Consider the following 25,761-nt stretch of genomic DNA (forward strand, 5'->3'; position numbering starts at 1 on the left):
TGCCTGAAGGGAATTTCATTTTTTTTTCAGTGAATTTTAGAAATCTAAAAATCCCTGAAAACCCTCAACAGCCTGTAATCCTAGCACTTTGGGAGGCTGAGGCAAGTGGATCACAAGGTCAGGAGATTGAGACCATCCTGCTAACATGGTGAAACCCCGTCTCTACTAAAAAATACAAAAAACTGGCCAGGCGCGGTGGCTCACGCCTGTGATCCCAGCACTTTGGGAGGCCAAGGTGGGCAGATCACGAGGTCAGGAGATCGAGACCATCCTGGCTAGCACGGTGAAACACTCTCTCTACTAAAAATACAAAAAAATTAGCTGGGCGTGGTGGCAGGTGCCTGTAGTCCCAGCTACTTGGGAGGCTGAGGCAGGAGAATGGTGTGAACCCAGGAGGCAGAGGTTGCAGTGAGCTGAGATTGCGCCGCTGCACTCTAGCCTGGGCAACAGAGTGAGACTCCATCTCAAAACAAAAACAAAAACAAAACAAAAAAAACAAACAAAAAATTAGGCGTGGTTGCGGGCACCTGTAGTCCCAGCTACTTGGGAGGCTGAGGCAGGAGAATGACCTGAACCCAGGAGGCGGAGCTTCCAGTGAGCTGAGATCGCGCCACTGCACTCTAGCCTGGGCGACAGAGCGAGACTCCATCAAAAAAAAAAAAAAAAAAAAAAAAAACCCTCAACAAACTAGACATAGAATATGCTTCAAAATAATAAAAGTCATATATGACAAACCCATAGCCAACATCATACTAAACAGGGAAATGTTGAAAGCATTCCCCCTAAAAACTGGAACAAGGCAAGGATGTATACTTTCACCATTCCTATGCAACATGGTACTGGAAGTCCTAACCAGAGCAATCAGGCAAAAGAAAAAAAAAAGGCATTCAAATTGGAAAAAAAGTCAAATTATTGCTGTTCACTGATTATATGATCTTATAACTAGAAAACCTTAAAGACTCCTTCAAAAGACTCCTAGATTTGGTAAACGACCTCAGCAAAGTTTCAGTATATAAAAATCAATGAATAAAAATTAGTACCACTTTTATACACTAATAATGATCAAGCTGAGAACCAAAAGAACTCAATGCCATTTATGATAGCTATTAAAAAATACCTAGGAATACATTAATCAAGGAGGTGAAAGATCTCTACATGGAAAATTTAAAAAACACTAATGAAAGAAATCGACACAAACAAATGAAAAAACATCCCATACTCATAGATTGGAAGAATCAATATCATTAAAATGACCATACTGCCCAAAACAATCTACAGATTCAACACCATTCCTATCAATTTACCAACAGCATTCTTCACAGAATTAGAAAAAATATAACTAAAATTCATATGGAACCAAAACAGTCTGAATAGCCAAAGAAATCCTAAGCAAAAAGAATGAAGCTGGTGGTATCACATTGCCTGACTTCAAATTATACTACAAGACTATAATAATCAAAACAGCAGAGTACTGTTATAAACATAGATAAATGGAAGAGAATAGAAGACCCAGAAACAAAACTATATACCTATAACTAACTGATCTTTGAGAAAGTCAACAAAAGCATCCACTGGGAAAAGAACATCTTCTTTAATAAATGGTTCTGCAAAAATTGTGAAGCCATATGCAGAAGAATAAAACTGGACCCATATCTCTCAACATATACAAAAAGTAACTCAAGGTGAATTACAGACTTAAATGTAAGACCTGAAACTATCAAAATGTTAGAAGGAAACCTAGCAAAAACTCTTGTGTGGACATTGGCTTAGGGGAAGAATTTGTGACTGAGACCTCAAAAGCAAATGCAGCAAAACTGAAAATAGACAAATAGGACTTAATTAAACTGAAAAGCTTATGTACAGAAAAAGAAATAACAGAGTGAATAAACAACTTGAGGGATGGGAAAAATATTTGCCAACAATGCATCTGACAAAGGGCTAATACCAAGAATCTATAAGGAACTCAAGCAATTCAAAAAGGAAAACACAAATAACTCCATTAAAAAGTGAGCAAAATACATGAACAGGCATTTTTCAAAAGAACACATACAAATGGCCAAGAAACGAAAAAAAATGCTCAACATCATTAATCATCAGAGAAATGAAAATTAAAACCATAATAAGATACCATCTTACACCAGTCAGAATGGCTATTAATAAAAAATAAAAAAATAGATATTGGCAAAGATGCAGAGAAAAGGGAACACTTATACAGTATTGCTGGGAATTAAATTAGTACAACTTCTATGGAAAGCAATATGGAGATGTCTCAAAGAACTAACAATAGAACTACCTTTTGATCAAGTGATTCCACTACCTGGTATTTACACAAAAGAAAAGAAATAATCATATCAAAAAGACACAAGCACGTGTATGTTTATTGCAGCACTATTTATAATAGCAAAGTCATGGGATCAACCTAAGTGTCCATCAATGGGCAATTGGATTAAAAATATGATATATATATACACACACTGGGCTTATTAAGTGACTACACACTGGGATTATTAAGTGAATGACAAGGAGTTTGGTTTGTCTAGGGTCCAGGATATGTAGTGAAAGGTCAAAGACTATAAGGCTGGAAAAGAATGGTGGAGCTGGGGAATGGAAGATCTAAATGCCCAGGATTCCTTTCAATTGCTATATAAAAAATGTAAAGACTGGGGGGGTGTTCCATGATGGCCAAATAGGAGCAGCTCGGGTCTGCAGCTCCCAGCGTGATCAATACAGAAGATAGGTGATTTCTGCATTTCCAACTGAGGTAACTGGTTCATTTCATTGGGACTGGTTGGACAGTGGGTGCAGCCCACGGAGGGGGAGTTGAAGCAGGGCGGGGTGTCACCTTACCTGGGAAGCACAAGGGGTCAGGGGATTTCCCTTTCCTAGTCAAGGGAAGCCGTGACAGACTACCTGGACAAACAGGGCACTCCCGCCCAAATACTATGCTTTTCCCAAGGTCATAGCAACTGGCAAACAAGGTGATTCTCTCCTGTGCCTGGCTTGGTGGGTCCCATGCCCATGGAGCCTTGCTCACTGCTAGCACAGCAGTCTGAGATTGATCTGCAAGGTGGCAGCCTGGCTGGGGGAGGGGCGTCTGCCATTGCTGAGGCTTGAGTAGGTAAACAATGTGGCTGGGAAGCTCAAACTGGGTGGAGCCCAGTGCAGCTCAACAAGGCCTACTGCCTCTAGAATCCAACTCTGTGGGCAGGGCATAGCTGAAGAAAAGGCAGCAGACAACTTCTGCAGACTTAAACGTCCCTGACTGACAGCTCTGAAGACAGCAGTGGTTCTCCCAGTATGGCATTTGAGCTCTGAGAACAGACAGACTGCCTCCTCAAGTGGGTCCCTGACCTCTGTGTAGCCTAACTGGGAGACACCTCACAGTAGGGGCCGACAGACACCTCATATAGGTGGTTGCCCCTCTGTGACGAAGCTTCCAGAGGAAGGATCAGGCAGCAATATTTTCTGTTCTGCAATATTTGCTGTTCTGCAGCATCTGCTGGTGATACCCACGCAAACGGTCTGGAGTGGAACTCCAGCAAACTCCAACAGACCTGCAGCTGAGGGACCTGACTGTTAGAAGGAAAACTAACAAATAGATAGGAATAGCATCAACATCAACAAAAAGGTCATCTACACCAAAACCCCACCTCTAGGCAGCAACATCAAAGACCAAAGATAGATAAAACCACAAAGATGAGGAGAAACCACAGCAGAAAAGCTGAAAATTCTAAAAATCAGAGTGCCTCTTCTCTTCCAAAGGATCACAGCTCGTCACCAGCAACAGAACAAAGCTGGACAGAGAATAACTTTGACGAGTTGACAGAAGTAAGCTTCAGAAGGTTGGTAATAACAAATTTCTCCAAGCGAAAGGAGGATGTTCAAACCCATTGCAAGGAAGCTAAACAGCTTGAAAAAAGAGTAGATGAATGACTAGAATAAACAGTGTAGCAAAGACCTTAAATGACCTGATGGAACTAAAACCATGGCATGAGAACTTGGTGACACATGCACAAACTTCAATAGCTGATTTGATCAAGTGGAAGAAAGGGTATCAGTGACTGAAGATCAAATTAATGAAATAAAGTGAGAAAACAAGATAGAGAAAAAAAGTAAAAAGAAACGAACAAAGCCTCCAAGAAATATGGGACTAGGTGAAAAGACCAAATCTAGTTTGATTGGTGTACCTGAAAGTGATGGGGAGAATGGAACAAAGCTGGAAAACACTCTTCAGGATATTATCCAGGAGAACTTCCCCAACTTAGCAAGGCACTCCAACATTCAAATTCAGGAAATACAGAGAACATTACAAAGATATTCCTTGAGAAAAGCAACCCTGAGACACATAATTGTCAGATTCACTGAGGTTGAAATGAAGGAAAAAAAGTTAAAGGCAGTCAGAGAGAAAGGTCGAGTTACCCACAAAGGGAAGCCCATCAGACTAACAGGGCATCTATCGGCAGAAACCCTACAAGCCAGAAGAGAGTGGGGGCCAATATTCAACATTCCTAAAGAAAAGAATTTTCAACCCAGAATTTCATATCCAGCCAAACTAAGCTTCATAAGTGAAGGAGAAATAAAATGCTTTACAGACAAGCAAATACTGAGAGATTTTGCCACCACCAGGCCTGCCTTACAAGAGTTCCTGAAAGAAGCACATAGAAATAAACAACTGGTACCAACCGTTGCAAAAGCATGCCAAATTGTAAAGACCATTGATGCCATGAAGAAACTGAATCAATTAATGCGTAAAATAACCAGCTAACATAATGACAGGATCAAATTCACACATAACAATATTACCCTTAAATGTAAATGGGCTAAATGCCACAATTAAAAGATACAGACTGGCAAATTGGATGAAGAGTCAAGACCCATCAGTGTACTGTATTCAGGAGACCCATCTCACATGCAAAGATGCACATAGGCTCAAAGTAAAGGGAAGGAGGAAGATCTATCAAGCAAATAGAAAGCAAAAAAAGCAGGGATTGTAATCCTAGTCTCTGATAAAACAGACCTTATGCCAACAAAGATCAAAAGAGACAAAGAAGGCCATTACATAATGATAAAGGGTTCAACTCAACAAGAAGAGCTAACTATCCTAAATATATATGCACCCAATACAGGAGCACCCAGATTCATAAAGCAAGTCCTTAGAGACTTACAAAGAGACTTAAACTGCCACACAATAATAATGGGAGACTTTAACGCCCCAGTGTCAGTATTAGACAGATCAATGAGACAGAAGGTTAAAAAGGATATCCAGGAATTGAACTCAGCTCTGCAACAAGCAGACCTAATAGACATCTACAGAACTTTTCACCCCAAATCAACAGAATATACATTCTTCTCAGCACATCAAACTTATTCCAAAATTGACCACATAGTTGGAAGTAAAGCACTCCTCAGTAAATGTAAAAGAACAGAAATCACAACGAAGTGTCTCTCAGACCACAGTGCAATCAAATTAGAACTCAAGATTAAGAAAGTCACTCAAAACCGCACAACTACATGGAAACTGAACAACTTGCTCCTGACTGACTACTGGGTAAATAATGAAATGAAGGCAGAAATAAAGATATTCTTTGAAACCAATGAGAACAAAGACACAATGTACCAGAATATCTCAGACACATTTAAAGCAGTGTGTAGAGGGAAATGTATAGCACGAAATGCCCACAAGAGAAAGCAGGAAAGATCTAAAATCGACACCCTAACATCACCATTAGAAGAACTAGAGAACCAAGAGCCAACAAATTCAAAAGCTAGCAGAAGGCAAGAAGTAATAACTAAGAATAGAGAAGAACAGAAAGAGATAGAGACACAAAAAACCCTTAAAAAAATCAGTGAATCCAGGAGCTGGTTTTTTGAAAAGATCAACAAAATTGATAGACTGCTAGCAAAACTAATAAAGAAGAAAAGAGAGAAGAATCAAATAGATGCAATAAAAAACGATAAAAGAGATATCACCACGGATCCCACAGAAATACAAACTACCATCCGAGAATACTACAAACACCTCTACACAAATAAACTAAAAAATCTAGAATAAATGGATAAATTCCTGGACACATACGCCCTCCCAAGACTAAGCCAGGAAGAAGTTGAATCTCTGAATAGACCAATAACACTCTGAAATTGAGGCAATAATTAATAGCCTACCAACCAAAAAAAGTCCAGGACCAGATGGACTCATAGCTGTATTCTACCAGAGGCACAAAGAGAAGCTGGTGCCATTCCCTTTGAAACTATTCCAATCAATAGAAAAAGAGGGAATCCTCCCAAATTCAATTTATGATGCCCACATCATCCTGATACCAAAGCCTGACAGAGACACAACAAAAAAAGAGAATTTTAGACCAATATCGCTGATGAACATGGATGTGAAAATCCTCAATAAAATACTGGTAAACCAAATCCAGCAGCACATCGAAAACCTTATCCAACACGATCAAGTCGGCTTCATCTCTGGGATGCAAGGCTGGTTCAACATACACAAATCAATAAACGTAATCCATCACATAAACAGAACCAATGACATAAACCACATGATTATCTCAATAGACTCAGAAAAGGCCTTTGACAAAATTCAGCAGCCCTTCATGCTTAAAACTCTCAATAAACTAGGTATTGATGGAACGTATCTCAAAATAATAAGAGCTATTTATGACAAACCCACAGCCAATATCATGCTGAATAGATAAAAACTGGAAGCATTCCCTTTCCGACACAAGATAAGGATGCCCTCTCTCACCAGTCCTATTCAACATAGTGTTGGAAGTTCTGGTCAGGACAATCAGGCAGGACAAAGAAATAAAGAGCATTCAATTAGTTAAAAAGGAAGTCAAATTGTCCCTGTTTGCAGATGACATGATTGTATATTTAGAAAACCCCATCATCTCAGCCCCAAATCTCCTTAAGCTGATAAGCAACTTCAGCAGTCCCAGGACACAAAATCAATGTGCAAAACTCACAAGCATTCCTATACACCATTAACAGACAAACAGAGCGCCAAATCATGAGTAAACTCCCATTCACAATTGCTACAAAGAGAATAAAATACCTAGGAATCCAACTTACAAGGGATGTAAAGGACCTCTTCAAAGAGAACTACAAACCACTGCTCAAGGAAATAAAAGAGGACACGAACAAATGGAAGAATATTCCATGCTTGTGGATAGGAAGAATCAATATCATGAATATGGCCATACTGCCCAAGGTAATTTATAGATTCAATGCCATCCCCATCAAGCTACCAATGACTTTCTTCACAGAATTGGAAAAAACTACTTTAGAGTTCATATGGAACCAAAATAGAGCCCATATTGCCAAGACAATCCTAAGCAAAAAGAACAAAGCTGGAGGCATCACACTACCTGACTTCAAACTGTACTACAAGGCTACAGCAACCAAAACATCATGGTACTGGTACCAAAACACAGATATAGATCAATGGAGCAGAACAGAGGCCTCAGAAATAACACCACATATTTATAACCATCTGATCTTTGACAAACATGACAAAAACAAGAAATAGGGAAAGGATTCCCTATTTAATAAATGGTGCTGGGAAAACTGGTTAGCTGTATGTAGAAAGCTGAAACTGGATCCTTTCCTTACACCTAATACAAAAATTAATTAAAGATGAATTAAAGATTTAAATGTTAGACTTAAAACCATAAAAACCCTAGAAGAAAACCTAGGCAGTACCATTCAGGTCACAGGCATGGGCAAGGACTTCATGTCTACAACACCAAAAGCAATGGCAACAAAAGCCAAAATTGACAAATGCAATCTAATTAAACTAAAGAGCTTTTGCACAGCAAAAGAAACTACCATCAGAATGAACACGCAACCTACAGAATGGGATAAAATTTTTGCAATCTACCCATCTGACAAAGGGCTAATATCCAGAATCTACAAAGAACTCAAAAAAATTTACACTAAAAAAACCAGCAAACCCATCAAAAAGTGGGCAAAAGATATGAACAGACACTTCTCAAAAGAAGCCATCTATGCAGTCAGCAGACATATGAAAAAATGTTCATCATCACTGGTCATCAGAGAAATGCAAATCAAAACCATAATGAGATACCATCTCATACCAGTTAGAATGGCAATCATCAAAAAGTCAGGAAACAACAGGTGCTGGAGAGGATGTGGAGAAATAGGAACGCTTTTACACTGTTGGTGGGACTCTAAACTAGTTCAACCATTATGAAAGACAGTGTGGCGATTCCTCAAGGACCTAGAACTAGAATTACCATTTGACCCAGCAATCCCATTACTGGGTATATACTCAAAGGATTATAAATCATGCTACTATAAAGATGCATGCACACGTATGCTTATTGCAGCACTATTCACAATAGCAAAGACTTGGAACCAACCCAAATGTCCATCGGTGATAGACTGGATTAAGAAAATGTGGCACATATACACTATGGAATACTACACAGCCATAAAAATGGATGAGTTCATGTCCTTTGCAGGGACATGGATGAAGCTGGAAACCAATAATTCTCAGCAAATTATCACAAGGACAGAAAACCAATGAGATCACTTGAACTCAGGGCAGGGAACATCACACACTGGGGCCTGTCAAGGGTTAGGGATCTGGGGGAGGTATAGCATTAGGAGAAATACCTAATGTAAATGATGAGTTGCTGGGTGCAGCAAAACAACATGGCATGTGTATACCTATGTATCAAACCTGCACATGGTGCACATGTACCCTAGAACTTAAAGTATAATAAAATAAATAAATAATGAAATCATTGCACTTTGCAGCAATGTGAATGCAGCTGGAGGCTGTTATCCTAAATAAAATGACTCAGAAAGTAAAAAACTACATGTTCTCACTTATAAGTTGAAGCTAAACAATGGGTACACATGAACATATGAAATAGAATAATAGATACTGGTAACTCCGAAAGGTGCTAAATATTGAAACCTATAAATGGGGAGTATATATGTTGAGTATTCTGTATGAGGCCTTTGTTATTCTTGTTCAGTCAAATGTAATGATTATGTTTAACTATGCTATTATTGTATTAGTTCTTATTGCAGTTTATAAGAGATAAAATGCATGAATTTCATAAGTATATTTGAAATATACCCATCTTATATCAAAAGATCTTAACTAAACAATATTTTAATAAAGTTTTTCATCAAAGTTTAGACTTAGGACTAAAAATACTATCATTCTAATTTCAATTAAATAATTTCCAGAAAAAGTCTATTAACCAGTTTCATATTATATCTATAAAAAAGCACATTAACCTATTTTCATATTTATATAAATTAACTTACTAGTTCTTCAATGGAGAAGCAGACTTTAAAGGAATTGAATGCTGGAAAATAAGTTTGACTTAGGGAGTAAGGCTGGGACAACTCCAGAGTAGACAGGGTAGGTCCAAAAGTAAAAATTCAATGATAAAAATAATACTGGCATATGACCAGTTTGAAGGCAGTGAGTAAAAGGGTCAGAAGAAAAAAACTGAAGTTATGGAGGCGATTTAGGTAGTATGATGGCTATTAATTATATTTCTGTTAATATTCTACTAACAGAAATGAAAGAGTGTTAAAAATAACTAGTTTGGAAGTTGATATGGTTTGGATGTTTGTCCCCTCCAAATCTAATGTTGAAATGTAATCTCCAATGTTGGAGATAGGGTCTAATGGGACGTGTTAGATCATGAGGATGGATCCCTTATGAATGGCTTAGAACCATCTCCTTGGTGATTATTGAGTTCTCTCTCTGTTAGTTCACATAAGATCTGGTTGTTTAAAATTATATGGTACCTCCCTCCTCTCTCTCTTGCTTTTCCTTTTGTCATGTAATGTGCCTGTTCCCTCTTTGCCTTCCACCATGATTGGAAGCTTCCTGAGGCCTCACCAGAAGCTGAGCAAATCTCGGCGCCATGCTTCCTGCACAGCCTGAAGAGCTGTGAGCCAATTAAACCTCTTTTCTTTATAAATTGCCCAATCTCAGGTATTCCTTTATAGCAATGAAAAAGCAGCCTACCACTGGGGTAAGGAGAATTCATGATTAAAGTCAAGGAGAATCTTGACTTTAATCATGAATTTAAATCTTGAGTTTGATTATGAGCTATATATATATATATGTTTTATATGTGTGTGTGTATATATAACATATATATATATCTTACAAAGCAGTGCTAGGTACTTTGTATGGCAGAACTGATCATTATAGAATAATTTATAGTTGGCAGCATAAAGAGTTCAGTAGAAATAAATAAAATTTAAAATGAGTTTTAATAAATTTCTCACCGAGTTGCTAGTGGAGAGTAAAATTCCTAGGGGAGGAAATGAAGAGGGGAAGGGGGACAGAGAAGGGACAAAGTTTGCTAGTGGTAGAATTTTCATTTTTTTCTTTATATTTTGATTTTTACAATTATAAAATTTAAAATTTAATAACTAGATCTTGAAAAAAAAAACAACCCAGTGTTTTGCATCACAAGTTTTGTACTGAAAAACAAAAACAAAAAACACTAGGTAGTCTTCTCCTTCTTGACACGATTTATAAGGCACTGTATAATCATTCCCTGCCTACTTTTCCATCCTCATTTAGTATCATTCTATCTACAGGCTCCAGCTATGCCATGTCCTCTCTTACTTGTAGATTTTTACTCACGTTGTACTGAATTACTCTTTCAAAAAAATTTTTTTTTTTTCTCTAGAGACAGGGTCTCCCAGTGTTGCCCAGCTGGTCTTGAACTCCTGGGCTCAAGCATTCCTCCCACTTTGGTCTTCCAAAATGCTGAGATTACAATTATAAGCCACTGCGCCCAGCCCGCAAATTACTCTTAAACATCAGTACTGTACACTTACTCCCAAACTTGTCCAACTTCCACTTCAGATGTTATTTTTGTTAGGGAGCTCTTCCCCAAATCCCCCTGCCATGCTGCCACAGTATTCTTTATTTCTCTTAGTGTAATTTCCATTATTATATTTTCTTTATTGTAATTTTGTGTTTAATTTTGTTTTTCCCTACAAGTCTCTGAAAACAGGGACCATTGTATCTCCAGTGCTTACTTCAGTGGTATGGTCTTGGTAAATGTTTGTTGAATGAGTGGATACATTTCAAAGTAGACTGTTTTCAAGTCTAAGGAAACTATTTGACTCATGAATTTTCCTGGGCCGACTGACAAAAGTTTATTTAACAATGTTTTTACAGGAAAAAAAGATGCATTCAAGGCCAGAGAGCATGTCACTCAATTCAGCACTGACAATGGAAAAATGCTAAATGCCCTTAAATCCAAACCTTCTTTAATGGTTCCCATTAGCTGTGGCAGCAACCATAATAACATAAACAGTACCCATAATAGTTCCCATAAGCTTGGGCAGAGACTCATGGTTATAGGAAAGAAAATAGATATGGCAAGGAGGGTGAAGACTAGGACAGATAGTCAATAAATAAGCTCTGAAAGAGGATGCACAAAATTTTCTACTTTAAATTTAAACAAGCTTTCTGTCACCTTTATCTTTTCCCTCCTTTCTTTTTACTGCCATAAATTATGGCTCCCAAGTAGGCTTTCTTTCTTGTAATGGTTAATTATAGAACAAACATGGGAACCCAGACTAATGGTTTTCTCCTTTATATACAGTTTTTTTCCAACAAATTAATAAGAATGTATTTTTAACAGCAGTTTCAGATCTAAAGAAAATTGAACAGAAAGTATAAAGAGTTCCCACGTACCCCTTCTGTCATTTCCTTTATTATTAACATCTTGTATAAGTGTGGCACATTTGAATTAATTAATTAATTTATTTATTATTTTGTATTGAGATGGAGTCTTACTCTGTCACCCAGGCTGGAGTGCAGTGGTGAGATTATGACTTACTGCATGCTCATCCTTCTGGGCTCAGGTGCACACCACCATACCTGGCTAATTTTTAAAAATTATTTGTACAGATGGGGTCTCATTATGCTGCCCAGACTGGTCTTGAACTCCTGGGCTCAAGCAATCCTCCTACCTTGGCCTCCCAAAGTGCTGGGATTATAGGTGTGAGCCACTGCACCCAGCAATTTTTAAAAAAATATATATTTAGAAAAAAATTTTGGTAGTGATGGGGTCTCACTATGTTGCCCAGGCTGGCCTTAGATTCCTGGCCTCAAATAATCTTCCTCCCTCAGCCTTCCAAAGTGCAGGAATTATAGGCATGAGCCACTGTGCCCAGCCAATGAATTGATGTTGACACATATTATTAACTAAAGTCTTGAAAGAATAGTGACATAGAGACTTGGAGAAGATAGCTTCCCATTAAATCTTATTAAGTAGATAAAGAAAAAGTTTTCAAATATTAACAAAATAATGCCAAAAGTTAAATCTATACTTATTTTGTATTCTGTCATCATTTTTTGGTCTAAATATATGTGCTAAGAATGGCAAAGAATTTCCCTATAATACTGAGAGACCTGCTTTGTTAGTCCAGGGATTGCTTATTTCTATGCTTGTGATACAGAAAACTACATTTGTTAGAATATTTCTAGTTAGGAAATTGTCTTTAACTTACAGCTTTAAACTTGTGTGACAGTGGAAGTTGATTTTACCTTTAAACTTGTGAGGAATGCCTGGTACATATTAGATGTCCAATATATGTAATCTTTTATTGAGTTAAAAAATGAATTGAATTAATAATTAATAATTCATTATGATCTCATTGATTTGACTCCAACTAATTCACCAGTCAAAAGAATTGTGTATATTTTCTCACAATTAGGACTATAGTAAAATATATTTTTTCATGTGAACTATATGTTAAAATAAAGTAATCGTCACAATTAACTTTTAAAACACAAATCTGAATTTGCCACATTAATAGAGAACTGACTATTCTACCTACAATCTTTTCATATGAACTTAACACATCAGTGAAAGGAAACACAACTGTAACCTTCTATATATATCCTTTTACAATAAAACCCTTATCCTACAGATTAATGAAATTTTTTAACTTAAAAACTATCTGAAAATTTCTTATATAGGAAATAGGGAAACAATAAAATTAGTGATAAGAACAAATTAGGAATAACAGGAGGAATCACACTCATCTCTTCTTCAAAAGGAAAAAAAAGGTAATTCAAGGAGGAAGAGAATACAACATATGCTTGACAACAACACTTATAACATTGGTCAAATTCTCTAGGCACTAGCATGAATAGGAAAGAAATTGTGTGGCACGCTTTTGAAACAAGATGAGAAGGTTATAAAAGTCTTTAGAAATCCACTTTAGGTCAGACAGCTTCTAGCTTAATTATTCTGAGTTCTTTAAGGATGATGTAAAAACACTCATGCTCTAATCTGGCATGGAACTTTGGGTAAATGCTTCAATTTGTTAAAAATAAATTTAAGTTTTGCATTTAGGTTTTCCTCAGTGCTTTTCAGGAACTTATTTACCATGTCATTGTTCAGGTTGGCACTTCCACAGTTTACTACCAAAGAAATGCTTGTACTCTTTTACTCCAAAGGAAAGCTACAATATGACAAATGTTGGGATGGTATATGATATATAAAATTCTTAATAGTTCCCATTGTGCAGAATACTTATAACCTTTGCTCCAATACAAATTTATGTTTATAATACCTTATATCTAAATTTGAAAAACTAACAGTGAAGGAATGAATGAATACAAACTCTTACCACTTGGCAATACCATGACTGGCTCTGTAAACCTTTGTTCATCTGCTAATGGTAGGTTTAAGGAGATGATTAACACCATTCCCAGACTGGTTCCAACAAACAGACAAGGAGAGATGGTAGAGTCATTTTTCCGTGCAAAGGATTCCATGAAGTATAGTGCTGTAATTGCTTCTTTAGAATCTTTGTCAATACTGGAGATACTAGAGCTTCTGGAACGATTATAGGAATTTTCTCGGTTTTCTATGGAAATACATAAAAAAACCCCACACAAATTGTTAGCATATTTCCACAATAACATCAGGGATTTAATATATAAAAACCGAAATTACAAGGAGGAAGTAAAATTACATTGTTTGTTAATTGACCTAGGAGGGAGCTTATCCAGTTAACCCCTTATTTTGAAGATGGAGAAACTGAAGTCTAGAAGTATAATTCATAAGCTTAGGCAGACCTAGGACTAGAATTGGAGGCTCCTGAGTTCTGGCTCACCATTTTTCTTTCTCTATGTTAACTCACAAGTTAGTTGAAATTCTTTTACCTAGAAAAAAGATTTAGTCTAAATAGTAACGGTTATAAGAATTTCCGATATCACTGAAATTGTGCTTCCCTCCTACCTCTAAATTGTTGGAAGTGTCCCTAACACTTTGTCAGTTCCAAAAACAATATTGTGACGATTGGCATGAAAGGGCTTATCTGGATCACAAATCTTCTGTGGCAAACATATTCTATATCTGGAGTAATTACAATTGTAAAAATTAACATTTCTACCAAGGCCAAAATGCAAATTTTATCTCCCTGAACTAGTTTCAGGCTGTTACCTTTAATTCAAATCCAGTCCTAACTTTGCCTAGGGCTAAACAAAGAGTATAGACTATATGCCATCCTGTTGATAGTGGTAATCTTTCTGAGAGTGCTTCAGCTCACTTGAAAAAAAAAAAAACACACAAAAAACAGGATGGTTTCAGGTTCTCCTCTCATCAACACTTGTACATGTGCACACTCCAATAAGCATAAACTTATACAGCTCAGTGAAATGTTATCAAGGTTGTCCTGCTCTTATAATCTACAGAGTACAAGTTCTTCATATTTTTCTTTCTACGGCCTTCACTCTCTTTTTCCTCTTGATAGGTACACATGTAACTCATAATTGTTTTTATAGAAAAGGAAACAAAATATAGTATTTCTAATTTCTCCTTTTTATCTCTTAGCAAATTTATAAAAATAATTGTCATAAAATTTAGAGACAAGAGGGAGTTTGGAGGTTATATATTTTACAGATTTGGAGACAGACTTAGAGTTTAGTAATTTTCCCAGAATCCAGGACAAATTAGAGGTAGAAGTATCTAAAATTCAAAATTCCCACCTCTCATTACAGTGATTCAGAGTGCTACTTCTGGCTGGGTGTGGTGTCTCATGGCTGTCTGTAACCCCAGTGCTTGAGGCCAGGAGTTCAAGACTACCTTGGGCAACTTAGTGAGACACTGTCTCTACAAAAACTGAAAAATAAGATGGATTTGGTGGTGTGCACCTGCACCTCCAGCTGCTTGGGAGGCTGAGGCAGGAGCGTCGCTTAAGTCCAGGAGTTAGAGGCTGCAGTGCACTATGATTGTGCCACTGTAATCTAACCTCAGCAACAGAATGAGATCCTCTCTCTTAAAAAAATAAAAATTAAATGGGGGCTACTTCTTTTATAATCCTTTCATAGTGCTTCTTTTATAACATGCTAGCTATTATATGGCTCCAAATCTTTTCCATTCATGGTTCATCACCATACAAAGTTGATATTCATAGACACCTGTTAGAGAAATAACATCATTACCTGCATATCTAAGGGATCAGATTTAGTATAGCATAATATTTAAAAAAACAAACGCTTAAATATAATATTTTTAAATTTGAGGACCAATATAGATCGCTGTCAAAAGTTTTCAGGAGTAGTAAATAGAGACTTACTTCACAGCATAGAATTACTATAGCAAATTTTCCTAAAATTTTTTTTTCCTATCTCTCTTTCTAAAGTTCCTTATCAATAGGACAGTTGCAGCAAAGTTACAAAATTCCCTTTTGTCCCTCTGTAAAAATGTCTGGTCTCCGGCTCTTGTAATTTACTCCCCTCCCCCACCGCCCCACACTCATTCCATAAATAAACAAATAGACCTTCCTTTTAAAAATATATGAAGATGAAGATAGAAAACTTTAGAATTTAATATCTTGCCTTTGTTCTTGGTCACATTCATTTGACAATTGAGGAAATTAAGGTTGCAATACATTAAATATCTACGGATAGAGACACCAAAAAGCTTACCATTGGGATCGAAATAAACTCTTAATTATTACGGGAAGGGTAGGGAACAGATTAAGGCATAGCTCTCCCTTTGTACAGAGGAGCGAGTAGTTACCTATAAGCAGAGACATTTTGGTTTTCCAGGTGAGGAAGGAGGTGGAGTGAGGAATGGAGTTGGAGTTATGGCCACAGCTCCATCAGGCTCTCAGGTATTCACTGAATAGTAGTTTTTAAATATCTTTCACATGTGATCTCCATCCTGTATCTCTGTTCCCATTACCATGGTAAACCAAATTTTAACTGTACCAAAAAAATTTAATATGTTTAACATACCTTCTGTTGTAACCGGTAAAGAAATCTCCATGCAGGCTGCTGACTGGGCTTTTCGAAATGGTGGTCTTCCAGGACCCCAGCGATTTACTTTTGAAACATCGGCACTAGAAAGACGTTTTCCAGAACTGCAACTCTGAGAAGTTGGACTTGTGCAGTGTCCATTTACATGGTCTGTGCCAAGAGGAGGAAGGCAGAATAAATATAATAATTAACTCTTAATATGAAAGAATACAAGTGTGTGGATTAACAAATGAAGATAAGCAACAATTCCTTTATTTTCTAAACCACATGAACATAGTTAAGTCCTTGTTCTTTTAAGATTTAGTCATAATTTTAGTAGTTAGCCAAAAATTTCAAAAGATATTTATTAAGCATAAGATTCTCTTTAAAAATATTTTGGCTGTGTAACATAGCTGAAAATTGATTCCATAGCTCTACCATGTATTTTGTCAGTATAGTATTAAATGTTTTGTTGCATAACTTAAATATACAATGAAAGTACTTTAAGTGCTTGGAGTTTAAAAAGATAGAATAGAAGCATTTAAAAAAAGTTTTACTTTAAGTTCTGGGATACATGTGCAGAATGTGCAGGTTTGTTACATAGGTATACATGTGCCATGGTAGTTTGCTGTACCTATCAATCTGTCTTCTAGGTTTTAACCCCTGCATGCATTAGGTATTTGTCCTAATACTCTCCCTCCCCTTTCCCTCCATCCCCCGACAGACCCCGGTGTGTGATGTTCCCCTCCCTGTGTCCATGTATTTTCATTGTTCAACTCCCACTTATGAGTGAGAACGTGTGGTGTTTGGTTTTCTGTTCCTGTGTTAGTTTGCTGAGAATGATGGTTTCTAGCTTCATCCATTTCCCTGCAAAGTACATGAACTCATTCTCTTTTATGTCTGCATAGTATTCCATGGTATATATGTGCCACATTTCTTTATTCAGTCTATCATTGATGGCCATTTGGGTTGGTTCCAAGTCTTTGCTATTGTAAATAGTGCTTCAATAAACATACGTGTGCATGTGTCTTTATAGTAGAATGATTTATAATCCTTTGGGTACATACCCCAAAATGGGATTGCTGGGTCAAATGGTATTTCTGGTTCCAGATCCTTGAGGAATCGCCACACTGTTTCCACAATGGTTGAACTAATTTACACTCCCACCAACAGTGTAAAAGTGTTTCTATTTCTCCACATTCTCTCCAGCATCTGTTGTTTCCTGACTTTTTAATGATTGCCATTCTAACTGGCGTGAGATGGTATCTCATTGTGGTTTTGATTTGCATTTCTCTAATGACCAGTGATGATGACCTTTTTTTCATATGTTTCTTGGCCACATAAATGTCTTCTTTTGAGAAGTGTCTGTTCATATCCTTTGCCCACTTTTTGATGGGGTTGTTTTATGCTTGTAAATTTGTCTAAGTTCCTTGTAGATTCTAGATATTAGCCCATTGTCAGGTGGATAGATTGCAAAAATTTTCTCCCACTCTGTATGTTGCCTGTTCACTCTGATGATAGTTTTTTTTGCTGTGCAGAAACTCTTTAGTTTAATTAGATCCCATTTGTCAATTATGGCTTTTGTTGCAATTGCTTTTGGTGTTGTAGTCATGAAATCTTTGCCCTTGCCTATGTCCTGAATGGAAGTTCTGGCTAGGGCAATCAGGAAAGAGAAAGAAAGGGTATTCAAATAGCAAGAGAGAAAGTCAAATTGTCTCTGTTTGCAGATGACATGATTGTATATTTAGAAAACCCTATGGTCTCAGCCCAAAATCTCCTTCAGCTCATAAGCAACTTCAGTAAAATCTCAGGATACAAAATCAATGTGCAAAAATCACAAGCAGTCCTATACACCAATAATAGAGAGCCAAATCATGAGTGAACTCCCATTCACAATTGCTACAAAAGAGAATAAAATACCTAGGAATACAACTTACAAGGGACATGAAGGACCTCTTCAAAGAGAACTACAAACCACGGCTCAAATAAATAAAAGAGGACACAAACAAATGGAAAAATATTCCATGTTCATGGATAGGAAGAATCAATATCGTGAAAATGGCCATACTGCCCAAAGCAATTTATAGATTCAATGCTATTCCCATCTAGCTACTTTCTTCACAGAATTAAAGAAAAAGCTACTTTAAATTTCATATGGTACCAAAAAAGAGCCCAGATAGCCAAGACAATCCTAAGCAAAAGGAACAAAGCTGGAGGCATCAAGCTACCTGACTTCAAACTATACCACAAGGCTATAGTAACCAAAACAGCATGGTACTGGTACCAAAACAGATATACAGACCAGTGGAACACAACAGAGGCCTCAGAAATAATATCGCACATCTACAACCACCTGATCTTTGACAAACGTGACAAAAACAAGCCATGGGGAAAGAATTCCCTGTTTAATCAATGGCGCTGGGAAAACTGGCTAGCCATATGCAGAAAACTGAAACGGGACCCCTTCCTTACACCTTATACAAAAATTAACTCCAGATGGATTAAAGACTTAAATGTAAAACCTAAAACCATAAAAAACCCTAGAAGAACAGAAGCATCTTACTGTGCAGTTAAGAAGGGTACATAAGAATATTGGTTCTGGGGCCAGGCCAGACTGCCTGGAATTAAATCCCAGTGCTGCCACATACTAGTTGTATAGATTACTGAAGTCTTCATGCATTAGTTGCCTCTTCTGTAAATGTGGAATATTATTACCTACCTAATGGAGTTTTTGTGATTTTTTTGTGATAATACATGTCAAATGCTAGAACATGTGCTGGCATACAGTAAACTCAGAACAAAAGTTAATTACTATTGTCATCTTTTTCCAGAGTATAAAACTACTCATGTCCAAGTTAAGAGTACTGTTTATTTAGAGCTTGTGCATTTGGCTCTGTTTTGATAGAACTTAAAAACTTGGCAGTGCATTAAAATACGTCTTATTTTTCTTAATGCTAACAAATTATATTTGAAACATCATCTCATAGTTCAGCAATATGCAGAATACATTTTAAAATGTGTTTATTTGGTCATACAAATGATGATAGAGTGCCAAGGAGAAAAATCATATTTAATGGCCATGTTGAACATGAAGAACTAGTACTTGGTATCCACTATAATATAGCCTTACTGTATTATAGAGTTTGAAAAGGTATGATTGTATGTTTCCTGGATTCCCTTGCAGATACTGCAAAGATGAAAATTAGTTTTCACCATTTACATAGCTGGCATGTTTTATTATTTTTTAAAAATGGGAGTTAACATTTATCAAACACTTAAATGCTGGGCACTTTATACACATTACCTCACTTAACCTTCACAACAATCCTGCAATGTAGGGTTTTTTTTTTTTCTATTATCCTGATTTTGCAGATGAAGAAACGAAAACTCAGAAAAAAACAATCAGGAAATTTTCTCATATCACATATGTAATAATCATGGAGGCAGACTTCTAATCCAGAGTTGTTCACTTACTATCTGTATGCTTAAACATTTGACTACAGGGTCAGATAAAATATTTGAGAAGGAGTAGCAATTTTGAAGATATATTTAGTAGGGTTTAAGAGGCACATGTAATGCACACTGAGATCCAGACCTTTTGGATTCTGACCATAATGTGCTTTGGAGAGGACATTTTAAAATTAAATCTATTTGGGGATTATTGAACCTTCCATATCTGTATGTTTAGATCTCTTCCAACACTTGGGAAGTTTTCAGTTATTATTTCATTAAGTTTTCTTTTTTTGGTATAAATTTAAAGGGTACAAGTGCAATTTTGTTACATGAATATATTGCATAGTGATGAAGTCTGGACTTTTAGTGGAATCACATCTGAATAAGTACTCTGTACCTGGTAAGTAATTTCTCCTTTCTCACTCCCCCTCTGACCCTCCCACCCTTCTGAGTCTTCAATGTCTATTATTCTATGTCCACGTGTACAAATTATTTAGCTCCTATTTATAAGTGAGAACATGCAGGATTTTTCTATGCCTGTTTCCTTCTTTGCTCTTTCTGGAACTTCTAAAATTTGATTATTTGTTTGCTTGTTTCCCATGTCTCCTAGGCTTTCCTCATTCCTTCTCATTCTTTCTTCTTTCTCCCTCCCTCTTTTCCTCCCTCCACAACACCCCCATGCCACCTTTGTCTGATTGGATTATTTCAAAAGACCTGGGTTCAAGTTCAGAAATTCTTTCTTCTGATTGGTCTAGTCTACTGTTAAAGTACTCAATTGTATTTTTTATTTCATTCACTGAATTCCTCAACTCCAGGATTTGTTGTGTGTGTGTTTTTTTTTTATGATATCTATCTCTTTGTTGAATTTCTCATTCAGCTCATGAATTGCTTTTCTTATTTCTTTGTATTTATCTGTATTCTTTTGTATCTTGCTGGATTTCCTTAAGATAATTATTTTAAATTCCTTTTCAGGCGTTTCATAGAATTTTTTTTACCTTTGGGGTCTGTTACTGGAGAATTATTGTGTTCCTTTGGAGGTATCATGTTTTCTTGATTTTTTGTGTTCACGTGTTCTCACATTGATATTTCTACAGCTGGTATAACTGTCACTTTTCCCAATTTTATAAAGTAGCTTCCATAAAGAAATACTTTTTCCTGTTGATGTATCTATAATGTAAGTTAGGTACATGGCTTTTGCTTTGGTTCTGGATGGGCACCATAGTGTAGTCTCTATGTGATTACTTTGACTGTAATCAGTATTGGAGGTGTCTGCAAGTTCCTTAGTGGCATAGGCTGCAGTTGTTTTTGGAGGCTGTGGTGAGGATTTGCTGGGGATGGAGGTGCCAAGTGGGCTGGTCCTCAGACCTCTTGGTGGGGTATGTGAGCATCAGCAGTGATGGCAGTGGGCCAGTTCTTGGTTCCCTGGGTGGCACATGCAGGTGTCAGTGGTGGTAGTATGTGCCCTGAGGTCTCTGGGCCCTCAAGTGGAACACACAGGTGCTGGCAGGCCTGCTCCTTGAGTCCCTGGGTAGGATGCATGCATTGGCACTGGCAGTGGCAATAGCAGGTGGGTCTTCTGGTGCCTGAGTGGAGTGCACAGACACTGGTGGTGTCAGCAGGCCAGTAGGACCAGTCTGCAGGCCACTGGATGGCATGCATGGGTGCCAGCAGTGAGCCAGGTGGCCCAGTCCCTAGGCCTCTGGGTGTGGTATACAGGCACTAGTGGTGTCCATAGTAGGGCAGGCAGGCTGATCCCTGCTCCCCTGGGTGAGGTATGTGAGTGTTCAGCCTCTCTGACATGCTAGATCACCGGCTTCCTGGGATATAGGGTGCTGCATGGCTCGGGTGCCAGAAATGCGGTTATACCACTGGGTCAGCTGGCATAGTAACACTGCAGCCTTCTGGGTGGATGTGGCAGGATGTTGGAGATGCAGGATTCATTGGGCAACAGGGCAGGATGTAGTTTGGTGCTGACTCTGCTCTCAAAATGGCACCATATGGCAGCAGCTTGGGTCCCAGAGGTCCCAGCACGAACTCCCTCCCTGGAACAATGCAGTCTCGTGGACTCCAGGAAGCTCCTTATACTAGGCTCAGGGCCCAAGAGGGCCAGAGGGCTTTCTTATAGCTAGGACTGCAGGCATTTGTGGTTGGAATGTCAACTGCTAGGAATCTCTTACCATTTCTCCTGCATTGGAGCATCCCTCCTAGGTGTGAGCCAATTCAACTGAGTGCCTTGCTTCCTTTTCTATGCTCCCATCTCAAACTTCCATGCTTCAGAGGATCCCTATTGTTTTCCTACTGCATTAATTCTTCCCTAGATATTCTACCTGATACATTGTTACCTACTTGCTATAGGCTCCTAATATATTGAGATAAAATTATTTGGTTAAGAAGGTTAAGAACAAGTTTTACTCTTGGATATATTAAACAATGTCATGTTCTAGCCGTGATCTCTGGGTATTGTAGCTTCTACCTCCAATTTACTTATTATTTTAAAAATAGCTTTTAATTTAAAAAATTTTAACTTCCTTAGATTCTCACTTCCATTTAGACAAAAAGTTAATATTTTCTTTGAGTATCCTTCTGCAATTAATCTAATTTTTTTTCCAACAGAAATAGAAGCATACATTGAATTCCTGCTCCAAGATGGCTGACTAAATGCAGCCAGGGGAACATCTCCCACCAAGAGACCAGGATATTGGGAAGACTGGCACACTCCTGCAGATCTTCAGAGGGAGGGCATTGAGAGCAGATGAAGGGAAGACACAGAGGCTGTCCTTAAGGAAAAGAAAGCTGGGAAACCTGCATTGGGCTACCGCACACCACAACTTCTTCCCTGACCCCAATGACTCCTGCAAAGGGAATGAGTAGAGCAGTCAAGAAACAACCTGCTATCGCCATGGGCCTCTGGAATCCCAGCAGGAGGAGACCCCTTAGCCACAATGGACACTTGAATTGGCAGGGAAAGCTGCTTAGAGAAGTGAGAAGCATTAAGGAAAGAACTCCAGCCAGTGCCCAGAGGGTTTGGCATGGGAGCACCTGTAATGGAGCAGACCAGGGATGAAAAACACTCTACAAGAATTTCATAATGCAATCACAAGTATTAACAACAGAATAGACTAAGCTGAGGAAAGAATTTCAGAGCTTGAAGACCGGCTTTCTGAAATAATAGAGTCAGACAATAATGAAGAAAAAAGCATGAAAATGAATGAACAAAACCTCTGAGAAATATGAAATATGAAATTATGTAAGGAGACTGAATCTATGACTCGTTGGCACCCCTGAAACTGATGGAGAGAATGGAAGCAACATAGAAAACACATTTCATGGCATCATCTGTATTAGTCTATTCTCACACTGCTATAGAGACGCACCTGAGGCTGGGTATTTTATCAAGAAAAGGTGTTTAGTTAGCTCATGGTTCTTTGGGCTGTACAGGCTTCTGCTTCTGAGGAGGCCTCAGAAAACTTACAATCATAGCGGAAAGTGAAGGGGAAGCAGTCACATCTTCACATTGCCAGGAGGAACTGGGGAGGTGCTACACACTTTTTTTTTTTTTTTTTTCAGATGGAGTCTCCCTGTTGCCCAGGGTGGAGTGCAGTGGTGCAATCTTGGCTCATCACAACCTTTGCCTCCTGGGTTCAAGTGATTCTCTTGCCTCAGCCTCCTGAGTAGCTGGGATTACAGGTGCCTGCCATCACGCCCAGCTAATTTTTTTTGTAGTTTTAGTAGAGACAGGGGTTTCACCATGTTGGTCAGGTTGGGCTTGAACTCCTCACCTCAAGTGATCCACCTGACTTGGCCTCCCAAAGTGCTGGGATTACAAATGTGAGCCACCACGCCTAGCCACTACACACTTTTAAACAAGTGTATCTCAGGAGAACTCTATCACAAGAACAGCAAGGGGGAAGTCCACCCCCATGATTCAATCACTGCTGATCAGGCCCCTCCTCCAACACTGGGAATTACAATTCGACATGAGATTTGGGTGGGGACACAGAGCCAAACCATGTCATTATCTATAAGAACTTACCCAACCTAGCTAGAGAGGCTAACACTCAAATTCAGGAAATGCAGAGAAACCCAGCAAAGAAGACCACAAGAAGACCATCCCCAAGACACATAATCATCAGATTCCCCAACGTCAAAATGAATGAAAATATTTTTAAGGCAGTTGGAGAGAAAGGACAGATCACCTACAAAGGGAAGACCATCAGACTAAAGTGGATTTCTCAACAGAAAACCTACAAGCCAGAATCTCTAGTGAATTGACTGGTGAAAGTCTTTTCTGAAGTCAGTGAATAAGGACTGGAGGAAGTGACTGCAGACTTCAAGGAATATGCAAAAAAAAAAAAAAAAAAAAAAATCAAAGAAACACAATACCACCAGAGGAACAAAATAAACCTCCTGTGGCAAACCCCAAAGAAAGAGACCTTTAAGAAATGCCTGACGAAGAATTCAAAATAATCATCTTTAGAATTTCAGTGACCTACAAAAGAACAAAGAAGAAAGAAAAAAAACTAAACAGAATCAGGAAAACAATACCGGAAAAAAGAGAAGTTCAATAAAGGGATATAAACTATTTTTTTTAAAAGACAAACAGGAGGATTCTGAGATGGAATAGGAAGCACCAGAAAACTCTGCCCACCTAGACAACAATTGCACTGACCGAATTTGAAAGAACTACTGTGGAACTCTGGAGTTTATTGAAGACATACAACTTTCAGGGGAATGCTTAGATGGTAAATTGCAGCTAATTTTGGTCAGTTTTAGCTCTTAGCACAGTAGTAGCTACCTATACCCCACTCCCAATCCCCTGCCAGGCAGCTGTGCACATGTTCCTGGAACAGCATGCACAGAGCTTTCAGGAGACAGGGTGGACCAAAAACAAAACAAAACAAAAAAACCCCCTCTATCCTAAACAAATCAGGGATTTGTGTCCTGATCATTGATGACTGCTTCTGATCACAGAAGTGCAAACAAAGAACTGCGCAGCCACTGTTGTTACACTTACCCTCATTCCTGCAAGCCCCACGCCCTCTGTTTGAAGTGACTTCCAAGGGATTTAAAGCTCCACTGCCACTCCATCAACTCCTTCATTTTTCTACTTTCCTTCTTTCGAGAGTCAGACATTAAAGAATTAGACATTAAGAAAACAACTTCATATACAGGGAAAATTAGAAAATGGCCACATATATCCAGAGAAAGGCTCAGAAAAGGCTTAAGAAGACCTTAAGATTACACCCCAGACCAATCTGGCACAGAGACAGATTACAACTATAAAGCAAATTAATAAATAAAACCTAAAACAATAACAGCAACAAAATAAACCTTAGAAAATTGAGAAAATATGATTTCTAGAATTATTACATTATTAAATTTAAAAGTTCCCTTTTAAACAACAAAAAAAAATGTATACAAAGAGACAAGGAAGGATGACCCATTGAAAGAAAAAAAATAGCAACAGAAATTATCCTGAAAAAGTCCTGAGGATAGATCTACTACATAAATACTTTAAAACAACTGTCTTAATGATGCTTCAAGAACTAAAGAAAGATGGGGAGAAAATCAAAGGATGTAGGAACAAAATAGAAATATCAGTAAAGAGATAGAAAACCTAAAAAGAAACCAGAAAGAAACTCTGGAGCTTAAAAGTATAATAACTGAAATGAAACATTCACTAGAAAAATTCAAAGGCAAATTTGAGCAGACAGAAGAATTAGCAAACTTGTAGATTAAAAAATGAATATTATCGAGTCTGAAAAATGGAAAGAAAAAAATTCAAAATGGTGAACAGAGGCTAAGTGACATGTGCATCCCCATTAAGTAAAAAGTCAGTATTGTGGAAATTCCAGAAAAAAAAAGAGAAGAGAGACAGAAAGGGGCAGAGAGAATATTTGAATAAATAATGACTGAAAACTTCTCAAATTTGATGAAACACATGAATATAAACAACCAAGAAGCTCAATGAATTCCAAGGAAGATAAAAAGACTCACATCAAGACATTATTGCAAAGCTTTCA

The 25,761-nt window shown here is 37.8% G+C and overlaps 1 protein-coding gene across 2 annotated transcripts in view; it reads right to left on the reverse strand.

Moving 5' to 3' along the window:
* The window catches only part of STXBP5L (syntaxin binding protein 5L), a 488,800-nt gene that overhangs the window by 22,461 nt on the left and 440,578 nt on the right, over positions 1-25,761 (reverse strand). For both annotated transcript variants that reach the window (XM_015129967.3, XM_015129965.3), the window contains 2 exons: positions 16,286-16,456; positions 13,669-13,908 (listed from right to left, as the gene is read on the reverse strand). In XM_015129967.3, coding sequence (XP_014985453.2) covers positions 13,669-13,908; positions 16,286-16,456 — 411 coding nt within the window. The remainder of the gene's footprint in view (positions 1-13,668; positions 13,909-16,285; positions 16,457-25,761) is intronic.

Source organism: Macaca mulatta, chromosome 2 (genome assembly GCF_049350105.2).
Source record: "Macaca mulatta isolate MMU2019108-1 chromosome 2, T2T-MMU8v2.0, whole genome shotgun sequence".
NCBI lineage: Eukaryota > Metazoa > Chordata > Mammalia > Primates > Cercopithecidae > Macaca > Macaca mulatta.